The 15,663-nt window shown below is 41.4% G+C and overlaps 1 protein-coding gene across 4 annotated transcripts in view; it reads right to left on the reverse strand.

Moving 5' to 3' along the window:
• Window positions 1–15,663, reverse strand: part of PMS1 (PMS1 homolog 1, mismatch repair system component) — a 118,266-nt gene that overhangs the window by 78,520 nt on the left and 24,083 nt on the right. For 3 of the 4 annotated variants that reach the window (XM_008258829.4, XM_051849352.2, XM_002712339.5), the window contains exons 2-4: window positions 15,299–15,421; window positions 5,826–5,977; window positions 2,015–2,197 (exon numbers count right to left, since the gene is read on the reverse strand). In XM_008258829.4, the coding sequence (XP_008257051.3) occupies window positions 2,015–2,197; window positions 5,826–5,957 (315 nt within the window). In that variant the 5' untranslated portion in view covers window positions 5,958–5,977; window positions 15,299–15,421. The remainder of the gene's footprint in view (window positions 1–2,014; window positions 2,198–5,825; window positions 5,978–15,298; window positions 15,422–15,663) is intronic. The other variant, XM_070070468.1, reaches the window with a different exon arrangement.

Consider the following 15,663-nt stretch of genomic DNA (forward strand, 5'->3'; position numbering starts at 1 on the left):
GTTTAAATAATCTAAAGATATAAAATAGTGACCAATGGCCAAAAACTTGCAAAGATACCATCTAACATCATAATTATGGTGACGATTTAGGTAAATCATGACTCATGTACAACATATTTATAAAGACTAAGTTTAGTGCTGCCACCTAGCAGACAAAGCTGATTATGACCAATTTTAGCTCTGAAAAGTTATGTGTACCTTGTGGAAAACACAAACACCAAATTATCTTTTCTGACAACAAAATAAAACTTACAAGTTTTAAAAACACCAAAAAATCAAATACTTAGGAAAAAGCATAACACTACCTCTTGTCTGTGCCACTTTCTCTGAACTGGTTTAAGTATAAAGTGCTATCATTTAACTGCACTTGAACATTCTCACCTAAGTCTTCCAGCCTAACCTAAAATAAAGAATTATATGGCCACTGGGCAAACTTCAATAGCTCAAGAGACCCTGACAACCATCTTGTTACTCACTGGCCCACACATACTGGCACACAATAAAACAGTCCCTTACCCACAGAGGGAACACAATATATCACAAAGAAATAAGACTCATAGAATCATATCTAACAGAGACACATGGAAATGAAGAGACCAAGGTTACATGTACACTTTGATGCAGACTGGTTATAAAATCTGGAGCAAAAGTAATGTAGTGTAGTTGGTACTGTGCAACTGAGTGTGCCAGCCAATGAACTCAGGGGTTCACAGACATTATAGGCACTCACAATTAGTCAGAAGAGAAAAGCTCCAAGATCCAATGTGCTCCTAACTAGCTAGGATCTAGATCGAGTCTGTTCACATGTCTGGAGTACAATCTCATTATTGGTATTTCTGTATTGACTAGAGTGCTAACAGCGATATGCTTCTCGAGTTTCACAGTGAAATAGGTGTACCTACTGTCAGCCACTCCCCTCAGATTCACAATGCATATTAGGACAGCAGAGGCTCTGTGAAGTTCTACAGGTAAATATGTTTAATTTTTTAAACACATGTTTTCCAAGTCAATGGTACATTAACATTCCTCCAATAAAGATTAACACTGAAAAATGCCATTGCTGTTTCCACAGCACTAAATAAAGAACTGCCATGACACAGCTAAGTTTATTTCTGGGTCTACGGATATACTCCAAAGAACTGAAAGCTAGGTTTCAGAGATTTGTACATTCACCAACAATAGCTGAAGATGGAAGCAACCCACTGTCCATCAACAGATAAACAAAATGTGGTACAGATACACAATGAAACAGTATTCAGGGGGCCGGTGCTGTGACGTAGCAGGTAAAGCCATTGCCTGCAGTGCCGGTACCCCATATTGGCACAGGTTTGAGGCCTGGCTACTCTACTTTGGATCCAGTTCTCTGCTATGCCCTGGGAAAACAGTAGAAGATGGCCAAGACCTTGGGCCTCTGCACCAGTGTAGGAGACCCGGAAGAAGTTCCAGGCTCCTGGCTTCGGTTCAGTGTAGCTCCAGCCATTATAAACAATTGGGGAGTGAATCAGCAGATGGAAGACCTCTCATTCTCTCTCTCTGCCTCTCCTCTCTCTGTGTAACTCTGACTTTCAAATAAATAAATAAATCTTTGAAAAAAAAAAAAAAACAGTATTCAGCCTTAGGGAGGAAATCGTGACATATCATACTAAGTTAAACAAGCCAGATGTAAAACAACAAATATTACATGACCCCACTTACATGAGCTATCCACAGCAGTAACACTCATAGACACAGAAAGTAGAAAACTGATTATTAGGAGATGGGGGAGAAAAGAATGGGGAGTTATTATTTATTGGGTTTCAGCTTGGGATGATGAAAAAGTTCTGGAGACGTGGACAGTGGTGAAAGATGCACAAAAATGTGAATGCCATTGAACTGTACACTTAAAAATGGTTAAAATGGTAAATTTCATGTTATGTATATTTTATTATAATTTTAAAAATGCATACTTTGCCAATACTGTGTCAGTATCCTGTGATGATGCAATCACTGAAAAAGTTAACATAAACTACCTTACCTCAGCAACACAACAAATTGACCCCAACGCTTCGCCACGAAAACCGTAAGTTGTCAAACGTTCAAGATCCTCATGACTGTTTATTTTTGAGGTATAGTACTTCACTGCCATTACCGGGGCATCAACAGCCTTGACACCTTCACCATTGTCTCGCACCTCAATTTTATCAAATCCATAGTTTTCCTATAAAAAGTTAAAAAGCACTTTCAGCATAAAAAAACTAATCAGTAACCACATTTAGAAAACAGAAGGAACTGCAAGTGAAACAATTTGTCATTTACCTTTTATGAACATATAACATTATGGAAAGAAGAGTTTAAGTTCTTTGGCTGTACTAATGCCTCTTAGAGCACAATGAACAAATCCCTTGTTTTCTTCAGACCCATGCTGAAGTCAGTCTGAGCTTTATGGTTTCTTTAATTATTTCACTATACTGGCTATTTATGATAACTTATGCTTAAATTTGACTTGAAATATTCTTCTGAATTACATACACCTTTTGTATATATAAATATAACCCCCTAGGGGCTGGCCCTGTGGTGTAGCGGATAAAGCCACTTGCCTGCAGTGCTGGCATCCCATATGGGCGCCGGTTCGAGTCCCGGCTGCTCCACTTCCAATCCAGTTCTCTGCTATGGCCTGGGAAAGCAGTAGAAGATGGCCCAATTTTATTTATTCAAAAGGCAGAGTTACAAAGAGGCAGAAGCACAGAGAGAGACAAAGGTCTTCTGTCCACTGTTCACTCCCCAAATGGCTACAACAGCCGAAGCTGGGCCAGTCCGAAGGCAGGAGCCAGGAGTTTCTTAAAGGTCTCCCATGCAGGTGCAGGAGCCCAAGACCTTGGGCTATCTTTGACTGCTATCCCAGGCCGTAGCAGAGAGCAGCTGGGACTCGAACCAGTGCTCCTATGGGATGCTGGCACTGCACGAATCAGCTTTACCTGCTACATCACAGTGCTGGCTCCTTTGGTCCCTGTATTTAAAAACAGTGTTACAAAGCCTGTAGAAGTCCTTCTATAAAAGTAAATTCAATATTTAAATCTGGCTATGAATTTATTCAGCATTTATCAGTATCTACTTTGTAGATATTTTTAAAGATTTACTTGAAAGGCAGATTTACAGAGAGAGAGAGAGAAAGCTCTTCATCTACTTCGTTTGGGTTCACTCCCCAAAGGGCTGCAACAGCCAGGGCTGGGCCAAGCCAAAGCTTCAACTGGGTCTTGTGTGTGAGTCGCAGGGGCCCAGCTACTTGGGCCATCCTCTGCTGCTTTCCTAGGCACATGAACAGGAAACTGGATGGAAAGCAGAGCACTTACAACACAAACTGCTGCCTATATGTGATGCTGGCATCACAGATGGTGGCTTGACTTTGTAGAACTTTTATATAAACCACATTAAATGTGCTCCTCTACGTAGTAAGACCTATTATACTTTTGTACAATAATAGCAGTCCTGAGGAAATGTGTTTTCATAACTAGTTAATTAAACATTTAAACAGACCTTTACTTTTTACTTAGATGCCTGGAGTCAATTATATTTTAAGATCTGCATTTTGGTAGTTAATGATATCTCCATAAAATAAAACAAACAAAATATTTATTCCCAAAATACCAATTTAATTTTAAATTGAGAGAAATATGAGAAATTAAATCTTTGATTTCTCCCTCTAATGCTTTGTATATCTGATTTATCTAAAACACTCCTGATACATGCAGTATTATGTAACTTAAAATTATTAAAAAAGGTATACTATTTTAAAAATCAGAATTAGTAATACTATAGAAAGATTTTTCCCTTTTTTTTTTCAAGATTTATTTATTTGAAAGTGAGGTTTACAGAGAAAGGAGAGAGATCTTCCATCTGCTGGTTCATTCCCCAAGTTGCCTAAGTGCCCAGGGCTGTGCCAGGTCGAAGCCAGGAGCCAGAAGCTTCATTTGGTCTCCCATGTAGGTGCAGGGGCCCAAACACTTGGGTCATCTTCCACTGCTTTCCCAGGCACATTAGCACAGAGCTGGATTGGAAATAGAGCAGCCCAGACTCCAACTGCTACCCAAATGGGAGGCCAGCACTGCAGATGGCAGCCTAATCTGCTGTGCCACAGCACTGGCACAGTTTAGCTTAATGTTCAAGAGGCTGCTTGAGACACCTGGGTTCCAGTTTCTTGCTAATGCACACCCTGGGAGGCAGCAGTGATGGCTCAAGTCACTGTATTCCTGTCATCTACCTGGGACACCTAGATGCAGTTCCCAGCTCCCTCTTTTGGTTGCTGTGGGCATTTGGGGAGTGAACTAGTGGATAGGAACTCGATTTTGTCTTTCTTCCAAATAAATAAACAAATATTTTAAATGGGAGTGGGGCTAGCATTTGGCCCAGTAGTTAAGATGCCCATATCCCATATCAGAGTGCTTAGGCTTGATTCTCAGCTCTGGCTCCTGACTCCACCTTCCCTCCAATGCAGGCCCTGGAAGACAGCAGGTGATAGCTCAAGTAGTTTGGTCTGGGCTACTGTGAGACCCGGATTTTGCTCCTGCCTCTTAGTTCCAACCCTAGCCCAGCCCTGGTCATTATGAGCACTTGGGAAGTGAAACAGATGATGGGGGCTCGCTCTCACTGATTCGAAAAAAAAAAAAAAAAAAATACTGGGACCAATGCTGCAGCGCCAGTGGGTTAGGCTGCCACATACGATGGCACATGGGCTCCAGTTTGATCCCGGCTGCTCTACTTCCAATCGAGCTCCCTGCTAACGTGCCTGGGAAAGCAGCAGAAGACAACCCAAGTTCTAGGGTCCCTGCATCCACATGGGAGACCCAGACAAATTCCTGGCTCCTGGCTTCAGCCTCACCCAGCGTGGGCATTGTGGCCATTGGGGGTGTGAACCAGCAGTTGGAACATCTGTCTTTCAAATAAATAAATCTTTGAAAACAAAACCAATATTTTTATTTTAAAGACATTTAAGAAAAAGATACTATCCAAGACTCTTATGTGTTATGTGTCAGATATAACTCAATAATATTTATTATCAGTTGTACTCTAATCAGACTGAATCATGGGCTATGCCTAATAAAAAAACTCTGACTCTGAATTTCAATTAAAATAAAGAAATATTTATAGAAACATCACAAAGAATGCTATCATATTAATTCAATGATTTTATAAGCAGCATTTAAATTTTAAAATGCAAAATTTATCAAGCAACAAGTGAAACGTTTTAAAATAAGATTAGATGAAAACAAATAAAGAACAAAAGAGTATAAGACAAACAAACACGAATAACCAAGGATAGACAGTAAAAAAATACAGATATTGGGAAGCAGGCATTTAGATTAGCCCCAACAGTTAAGAAATCCATGTCCCAAATCTGAGTGACTGGGCTGATTATCCAGCTCTAGCTCTTGCCAATGCAAACTCTGAGAGGCAGCAGCGATGGCTCAAGTGACTGGGTTGCTGCCACTCTCATGGGAGACCTGGACTGTGTCTGGCTCCTGGCTCCAAAGACTGATGTCACAGATGGTGGCTCTCTTACTTGCTTGTTTTCTCTTTCTCTCTCTCTCTCTCTCTGAGTCTATCTCTCTGCCTCTCATACAGACAATAAATTGATGTTTTAGGTGATAAAGTCCTAAAGAACATGCTTTCCAATTTACTTTAGAATGCTACAATGTTGATTTAAATTAATATTTATTTTTAAGAATTTACGCTCAAGACAAAGGATCCAATATGCTAAAAATAAGAACGCAAAGGCAATATTTTAAGGAGAAAACAATTGCCCAGCCCTTTTTTGCTTTAAAGGTATTTAGCTTCTCAAGGCAACTCACCAATTTAACATCTATGCTTGTGGCACCCGCATCCAATGAGTTTTCAATGAGCTCTTTTACAACACTGACCACTGAAGTGATTATCTGAGAACTTGAAAGGAGGCGAACTGTTGCTGCAGGCAACTGTTTCATTGTGGCTTTTAGCTGAGGAGCTGGAAGACAAAAATACAAGTTGCAGAAATAAGAATTTTTAAACATTCCCGACTAGCAGAATTGATACAATAATAATGCTATTACAATATTAATGGCCCACATTTATAGAGCCTCACTGTTTGTCTAGCTATATAAGCATACACAATATTATTTACTTCTTACAAACCCCCTAAGAAATAGGTGCCATTATCATCTCCACTTTCTAAGATTTCTGCTGCACAGAAAAGCTATCAAAACTTGTTCAAGGTCATCCAATTGTGATGCAGAGCTAAGATTTAAAAACAGGCAAGTCATTCCATGCTTCTTCTACTGATATATAATGTAACCACCTGTTAGGCATAAAAATGACCCAAGTGGGTTTTTAAAAAATTAATGATAATAGGCAGAATACTGCTTTTCTCCTCTCTTGGGGTTTTTGTGTGGGTATAATTGCTATCTACAATTCTGACTTTTCTCCTATCAATCCTTTATTTCCAACAGCCTGCTGAAATCACTAGCTCAAACTCAAAAGTATATTAACCAGCTGCCCCCCCAGTCCCAGAATATTTCTATTGGAGTAATACATTCATCTTGATCTGATAAAAATCAGTCCCTAAGATCCATCAATTCTTTTGTTGTTATCTCTCACATTTAATTCCTCCTTTTAACTCTCTATTAATAGATCAAGCTCCCAAAATTATAAAATATAATTTCCTAATTACCTTCCATGACCCCTGATAACCCAATCTATACTACCCATTAATTAAAATTATCAAAATTACAACAATTAACTACCACTTATTGAAAATCTAATATGCTAGACACTATAATGGGATTGCATTTCAGCCTCCAAACTATGAAAAGCAGGTAGTATGTATCATTATTACAACCATTTGAAAAGTCAGAAAAAAACAGAGTGCTTTGCACAGTGGTTAAGATGCCCATGAGATACCCACATCCCCTATCAGAGTGCCAGCTCTACCGAGTTCCCGCTTCCTGCTAATGTGTACCCTGGGAGGGAGGCAGCAGGTGATGGCTCGGATGGTATTTCCCTGCCACGGACATGGCAGACCCAGACTGAGTTCCCAGTTCCTGCACATATCGGGAGTGACCCGGTAAATGGGAGATTTCTCTCTGATTCTCTCATTCTCAAATAAAATATATAAATTTTAAGAATTAAAAAAAGGTTAAAAATCCAAATCCAACTGAATGATTAAGTTACTGTGCCCAGGTAGTTAACTTAGTTAACTTCTTCATAAGCATTTTACCTCAAATGTAGTTCCTTATACTTCTATGCCAAGTCTTAGTCCTTTTTTTTTTTTAAAGAGAAGAACCGAAAAACTTGCATCATTGCAAAGCATCCTTTTTTTTTTTTTTTTTTTTTTTTTGACAGGTAGAGTCATAGACAGTGAGAGAGAGAGAAAGGTCTTCCTTCCATTGGTTCACTCCCCAAATGGCCGCTACGGCCAGCACTGCGCCAATCTGAAGCCAGGAGCCAGGTGCTTCCTCCTGGTCTCCCATGTGGGTGCAGGGGCCCAAGCACTTGGCCCACTCTCCACTGCCTTCCCGGGCCACGGGACACAGCAGAGAGCTGGGCTGGAAGAAGAGCAACCAGCACTAGAACCCAGCGCCCATATGGGATGCTGGCGCCACAGGCAGAGGATTAACCAAGTGAGCCACGGTACCGGCCCTAGTCCTAGTCCTAATGCATAACTGAACCTCACTGAAGACACATAAACATTGGAATTATAGGGACAAGCATGTTCCAACAGATTTCTTAAAAACAAACATTTAGTTGAGAAATTACACTATGGCAATAATTGAAGAATAAGAGCAACCATGCTACGATGAGTGTAACATATGATCTGTCTGGCTGGTAGTGTCCTGGCAATGCTATCTCTTTGGGATGTGGATAACACAGTCGTGTGCCTTAGCAACAGTTTATGTGAACATCATTAGTCATCCATATGCTTTGATGAATTATGATGTATTTTTCTACCACTCAGCCCCTTTGCAGCGAGGATATCCAGATGCAAGAATCACTGTTAATCTGAACTATTCAGATACCAGACGTGTCAGATAACTATCATTTTCATTACCCTGCCTAAAGCATCAGTTATAATCACGTAATTCCCCAAGGCCAATAAGATAAAGCTCAAATCTCTGTGGGGCATCAGAGGTCCTCCACGTGCCAATCCAACCGTACCAACCTTAGGTCCAAAAATTGTAGCCCAATAATTATTTTTTCCTACTAAACCCTTTGTTCAAATAAAAAAAAAAAAACAAATCATACAGAAATTCCACATGTAAAAAGCTTTGCATGTGTCTTAAGTGCCTAATTCCAGAAAACAAACTGTACCTTAGTAACTTAATTCCTGTAGAGCAGGGGTAGGGAATGTCTGGCCCAAAGGCTGTATACAGTGCCCTAGAAATCATCTGGTCTGGGCCTGCCAAGTTAACCGCAGAAGGAATTCCAAATTCAATAAATTTATAGCAGGTTAATTTTTAAGCTGATAATTTTTCTACCCTATAAAAGTTGTTATAAACGTTCAAATAGCCCTTGGCATAAAAAAGGTTCCCCACTCCTACTCTAGAGAGTCAATATCCTTATGGACAAAAAAATGGGGGAAAAGGGTTGCCGGCCCTTTAGCATAGTCTAAGCCTCTGCCTGTGGCACCGGAATCCCATATGGGTATCAGTTCAAGTCTTGGCTGCTTCATTTTTGATCCAGCTCTCTGCTAATGTGCCTGGGAAAGCAGTAGAAGCTGGCCCAAGTCCTTGGGCCCTGCACCTATGTGGGAGACCCAGAAGAAGCTCCTGGCTCCTGATCAGCCCAGCTCTAGCTGCTGTGGCCATTTGGAGAGTGAACGAGCAGATGGAAGAGCTTTCTCTCCATCTCTCCCTCGTCCTGTCTATAACTCTACCTCTCAAATAAATAAATAAAATCTTAAAAAAAATTGAGGGGAGAGCCAGAACTGTGGCAAAGTAGGTTAATACTCCACTTGCAGCGCTGGCATCCCATATGGGTGCCAGTTCTAGTCCTGGCTGCTCCTCTTCTGATCTAGCTCTCTGCTATGGCCTGGGAAAGCAGAAGATGGCCCAAGCACTTGGGCCCCTGCATACATGTGCGAGATCCAGAAGAAGCTCCTGGCTCCTGGCTTCAGATCAGCTCAGCTCCACCCATTGCATTCATTTGGGGAGTGAACCAGTGGATGGAAAACCTTTCTCTGTCTCTCTCCCTCTCACTGTCTGTGACTCTGCCTCTCAAATAAATAAATAAAATCTTAAAAAAAAAAAAAAAAGGAGACCCCAGGTACTTCCTTAATATACCATGATTTGTTACAAGCACAAACTCTGCAGTCTTGTTCCAAACAAAATAGTGATGCTAAGGCCAGCGTTGTGGCACAACAGGTTAGGTCACTGCCTGTGATATTAGCATCCATATGAGTGCCAGTTTTGAGTGCGAACTGCTCTACTTGCAATCCAGATCCCTGCTAATGTGCCTGAGAAAGCAGCAGCAGATGATCCAAGTACTTAGGCTCCTGCCACCCATGTGGGAAATCAAGAAAGATTTATTTATTTATTTGAAAGGCAGAGTTACAGAGAGGCAGAGGCAGAGAGAGAGAATGAAGTCTTCCACCTGCTGGTTAACTCCCTAAAAGGCCGCAACAGCCAGAGCTGGGATGATAGGAAGCCAGAAGCCAGGAGCTCTTTCTGGGTCTCCCACGCTGGTGCAAGGGCCCAAGTACTTGGGCCATCTTCCACAGCTTTGCCAGGCCACAGCACAGAGCTGGATCTGAAGTGGAGCAGCCAGGACTCGAATTGGGACCCACATGAGATGACTGCACTGCAGATGGCGGCTTTACTCACTATGTCACAGGGCCAGCACGGAGTTCCTGACTCTCAGCTTCAGCTTGGCCCAGCCCCGACCACTGCAGCCATATGTGCAGTGAATCAGTGGCTGGAAGATCTCTCTTTCCCTCCCTCCCTCTCTCTCCCTGATTCTGCCTTTCAAATAAATAGAAAATATCCATAAAATAAAAACAAAAGTAATGCCCAGAACAAATGACTATTTATGATTCTTTCTCAGAGCACACAAAAAGAGCCATGTAAAACAAGAGTCAGCAACTAAGCAGGAAATGGAGTACTGGCATTGTAATCATTACACAGGATTTTAAGGGATGCAATTCTGGGAAAAGGCGAACGTACTGGGTTCACAGAGTGTTAAATAGTCACAATTAATAAATAAAACTGTATTTTGCTCACAGAGGCAAAGCTGATCAGCACAGTAGAAAGAACACAATCTATAGGTCTTGGGGGGGTTCTTTATTACATGAGAACTCAAAAAAATCACTAGATCCTTCTGTAAAAATAATTATCTGTAAAAAATGGAGATTATGCCTCACTAGTTTATTCTGCGAATCAAGTAACAAAGTATATATAAATGTTGTTCAATAAATGATAAAGGGTGTGATTTAAAAAGTTCGTGATGGGGTGGGCGTTGTAGGGCAGCAGGTTAAGCTGCTGCTCGTAACACCAGCATCCCACACTGAACTGCCAGTTCAAGTTCTGGCTATTCCACTTCTACTCCAACTCCCCACTAATGCATCTGGGAGATATCCGATGATGGCCCAGGTCCTTGAGTTCCTGTCACTCAAGTGGGACATGCAGATGGAGCTCCAGGCTCCTGGCTTCAGCCTGGCCCAGCCTCAGCTACTGAGAGCATTTGGGGAGCAAATCAGTGGACGGAAATATGTGACCCTTTCTCTCTGCTTTACCAATATATAAATACATTTTAAAAAATAGCTTGTGGCAAATGGAGTTAGAAGTTTACTTTGACCTAAAAATATTTGATTTTTTTTTCAAAATAGGCATTTTCTATAAACTTTTTGAAGACTCTGTATATTACCAGAGCTTATTATATAAAGGAATGCTGGGGACTCTTAATGCTAGCAATTACCTTTTGATTAATCTATCAATTTGCTTTGGCACTGGGTACTCAGTTTTAAGGAGAGCAGCTGTGAACAACTCCATCTCAAGGGATTTTTGGATCACTCTGAAGGGCTGGGAGAATTCTCAATCAGTAAGGGCCATGGTGGACAGGCTGCCCCACTGTCAGAACATTCACACATGTAGGTGTTGTCACAGGTAGAAGGCACTTATTACATTCTTCCCAAGACTCAGACTGGCCTCAGTTCCAAGCCCACAGATCTGCACTGTCCAACATGGCAGCTATTAGCCACATGTAGCTATTAGGCACTTGAAATGTGGCTCATCCAAACAGAGAAGTGTCAGTAAACATTAGATTTTAAACTCGGCATTAGCAAAATAAAAAATCTAATTAAACTTCTGCATTGATTATCGGGTAAAATAGCATTTGATATTTTGGACATATTAGGCTATATACAATACTGACTGGAGCTGGCACTGTGGTGTAGTGGGCTAAGCCACTGCTGCGTCATGGGCATCACACATGGGCAGCAGTTCAATTCTCAGCTACTCTGCTTCCTTGTTCAGCTCCCTGATAATGTGCTAGGAAAGCAGAAGAGGATGCTCCAAGTGCTTGGGCCCATGTACTCACATGGGAGACCCAGAAGCAACTCCTGGCTCCTGGCTTTGGCCTGGCCCAGCTCCAGCCATTGTGGTCATTGGGGAGTGAACCAGTGGATGGACGATCTTTCTGTCTCTCCTTCTCTCTCTGTAACTCTGCCTTTCAAATAAAATACATTTTTTTAAAACTTTTATCCTAAAAAAATTAAATATTAACTTTTTTTTGACAGGCAGAGTTAGACAGTGAGAGAGAGACAGAGAGAAAGGTCTCCCTTTTCCATTGGTTCACCCCTCAAGTGGCCGCTACAACTGGTGAGCTGCGCTGATCCGAAGCCAGGAGCCAGGTGCTTCCTCCTGGTCTCCCATGTGGGTGCATGGCCCAAGCACTTGGGCCATCCTCCACTGCCTTCCTGGGCCACAGCAGAGAGCTAGACTGGAAGAGGAGCAACCGGAACAGAATCAGGCGCCTCAACCAGGACTAGAACCTGGGGTGCCGGCGCCGCAGGCGGAGGATTAGCCAAGTGAGCTGCAGTGCTGGCAGAATATTAACTTTTTCAATGTGACTACTAGAAAATCTGAAATGGCACATGTAGGTTTGACTATACTTCTGTTGCAGAGTGCTGGACATAGAATCGGTTATAAGCACAGGCTCTAAAATCACACTACTTTGGTTTTATCCTAGCTTTTACACTATTAGCTATCTAACACTGAGGAAATTAAACTCTAAAACTCAATCATTTAATCTATAAAATGGGGACAAAAATGGTCTCCTATTACTGTGGTGAGAAGTAAATAAAGTAATGCATATACAGAATGCATTACTATGCTTAGCACAAAATGCTAAAAGAGTCAAGGTACTTTGATAAAATTGAGTTCCTCCAAACTCCCATGTGAATAATCCCACAATTTCCGGCCCCTGCCTCTAGGAGGGCTAATCTCTCCACCATGGGTTCCACAGGTCTTCTACCTTAGTTTAAAATCCCAAGGATCTAAGAAAAACACTGATCAACAAAGCTTTGGGGTACATACCTATCCTTACCTCAACCTTTAATCTGGTACAATCGTTTTAATATCATCTTTGTCTCATTCTCTACAATACCTCTTCCAAAATCTTTTTGCCCTTACATCCCTAATTTCATTCCAGTCTTCCTCATCCTTTTAGTTTCCTGAGGTCATGGCCATTCACAGCATGAACTCTATCATACCTGACCTATCCATCTTACTGTGTCGTCTGGTTCTTAAAAAAATGTCTGCATCTCTACCCATACTCTTCCTCCTTCAGTGTCAGGCCACGGTCTCTTCCCCCCTAACTGCTATGGCCTGAATGTTTGTGTCCCCAAAATTCCTATGTTGAAATCCTAACCCCTAAGGTGATAGTATCAGAAGTAGGGCTTTGGGGGAGGTGATTAGGGCACGAAAGTAAAGCCCTCATGATCGGGATTAGTGCGCTTAAGAGGTCCCAAAGGACTGTCGTGTCCCCTTCCACCACATGAGGGCACAGCAAGCAGGTACCATGTAGAAGCCAGAAAGCAGGCCCTCACCAGACACCGAATCTGCCGTGATCTTGAAGTGGGAGGAACCCATTTCCTTTGTTTATAATACATGATATTTTGTTATAGCAGCCTAAGCAGTCCAAGGTACTAACACTTTTGCTTGTGTTCGTTTACCTACTCTCCCCACAGGCATCTTGGCCTTGAAAGCAAAAACAAAAAATTCATCCTCAGTCATTTTTACCTCAGCAATTATCTTTAAGTAACCTATATTTAGGGTCTTCAACTCCCTATTGCCAAGTCATTTCCGAAACGTTCATAAAATGACTTACACCACAATCACTGTTGGGATTCTGATCTCTTCAAGCTCACCAATGATCTCTTTGGTCACTAATTCCTTTCTCAAGATCCACGCTCCTTGACCTCTGAACCAAGTGTCACTGATGATACTACTTCATTTCCAAGGATCTTGTCCACACTGCTTTGACTTCTGTGTTTTCTTCACTCTCTTCACAGAAATGTGAGCATTCCCCAGACCCTCTTCCTTCTTCTTAGGTATCTTAAAACCTGAGTCTAAATTCACACATCCTCAACACTGATCTCTCTCTTCCCAAGTTAAGACAGGTATTTCTAACAGTGTCACTGCCACCTCAAACAGAACTTACCTTCCTGCCTTCCCCTCTAGCCTTCCACTTATCCTCCCTATTCCTCAAAGTCTTCAATCGTCCTTTGTCAGCAATCCTTCCTTATTTGCACACCCACTTGCTCCTAATGCAATCCTCCTTATCAGTCTGGACCCAGTTCCATATCATCTGCGACACAATCCTTTCTGATTACCCAACTAGGCCTGACCTTCTCCCCAACCCCCACACATTCCCAAAGTGCTTGACTGCATAACTTGTGGGATGCTGATCACACCTCTGAAGTGAACTGTACCACTTTTGAGTGCAGGGAATTATACAGTATGTATGGTTGGATGCCACACAAAACAATCACCATAATTTACTCATTGCAAACAATTCCTGAATATTAAGGAAGGACCACTAAAAACAATTTTATCAGCACCTTTCTTGCATCAATGTAGGCATGAGAAAGAATGCCTCAGTAAATCGCCATTGCCTTAATTCATCCCATTATACACTTAATTTTAACTGGCTCCATATCATCCCCTAGCACAGCTCTATCTCCTAACATCATTTTTGTCTGGACTCTGGAACCTTATTTCCTCCAGGGCCTTATTTACCTACCCTCAATATATCATTATTGTGATGAGCTTGAGGTAATTTAGACTTAACATGTCCCAAAATGATCTCAGACGCTTTCTCTTATTAACTATCTTTCTTAACCATATTTCTGATTTGACAACAGCTAACATAGGACTTCACATACATTATCCCTTTTGACCCTCATAACGTTAGCATGTATACTAACTTCTCTAACACAAATGGGATTTAAAGGCTTGAAAACTCACTCAAGATTACACAATTATTAAATAGCAGATGGACATCTTGGCATGTCTGACTCCAAAGGCTGTGCCCTGGAACACTTTTCCACCAGACAGGCAGACCAAATTAGAAACCTCAAGTTTACCCTCGAAATTTTTGCTGGTACCCAGTCTATGTAGCTAAATATGTAAATTTTTCTCAAATTTGTCTCCTTTGTACCACCTCTATTAAGACACTCAACACTTCCCTTGAACTATTGCAATAATCACCTAATTGATATTTTGACTCAAATGCAACTACATACAGGGCAGTGTTCTTCCTGTAACTGAAGTTTCATCATGCTGCTATTCCACAATATTTTAAGGTTTCCAAATGCTATTTAGGATAAATCCAACCATCTTAACTGAATCTCTGCCTACCTTTCTAATCTCATCCTATCATCTTCCAAAGGCACCCTGTCAGTCATACTACACACTTCTCTCTCTCACTGTGACGGCATTCACTCATTCCTTGGCTCACACAGTTCCCTCTAGGATGACTTCTGACCACCTTCCACAGCTGGTTCAAGTGTCATCTCCTCAGGGAAGCCTTTCTTCTCTGCTCCCACCTCTCCCTTCCATAGCCCCCATAGATGGCATTCCTTTCTGTCCCCCACTAAACCTTTTCCTTATTTTGAATCCAAAACTCACCATGGGTTACTCTATTTGTCTATTCCTTCCCCTTGGCTCAGAAACATCTGAAGACTGGGATTTTATATTAACCACATATCCCTAACATAATCCTGGAATACAGCATTCTTCTGAGCGTGTCCCCAATGATCTCTTTTGAATAGTGGAAAGGTTAATGTCATGCTTACAAATGCCAGCACAGAATGTCTGAAAATGCCAGGATCATCAGCCTTCCACATTTGCCAAGAGGAAAATGGAACACTCCTGCAAGGATCCTGATGACCAGGAAAGTCAGGTAAAGACAAGAGTACCTAAAAGAGAAACAGCCATCAGAGAGCTCACAAGTTGTGGGGAGATCACAGACAAACTTAAATGAGCAGAATAAATATAATCCAATTATTTTCATAGAACATAGAAGACATCTAGATGTATCAATTTATTAATGTTTTTGCGTTACTTCAGCAATAAAAATCACAAATTTTTTTTGTAACGTCAAAGTAAAGAAAATCTGATTTTATGATTTCAAAAACTCTATAGTCAAGCCTTTTCTGTT

This window comes from Oryctolagus cuniculus, chromosome 3 (assembly GCF_964237555.1).
Source record: "Oryctolagus cuniculus chromosome 3, mOryCun1.1, whole genome shotgun sequence".
NCBI lineage: Eukaryota > Metazoa > Chordata > Mammalia > Lagomorpha > Leporidae > Oryctolagus > Oryctolagus cuniculus.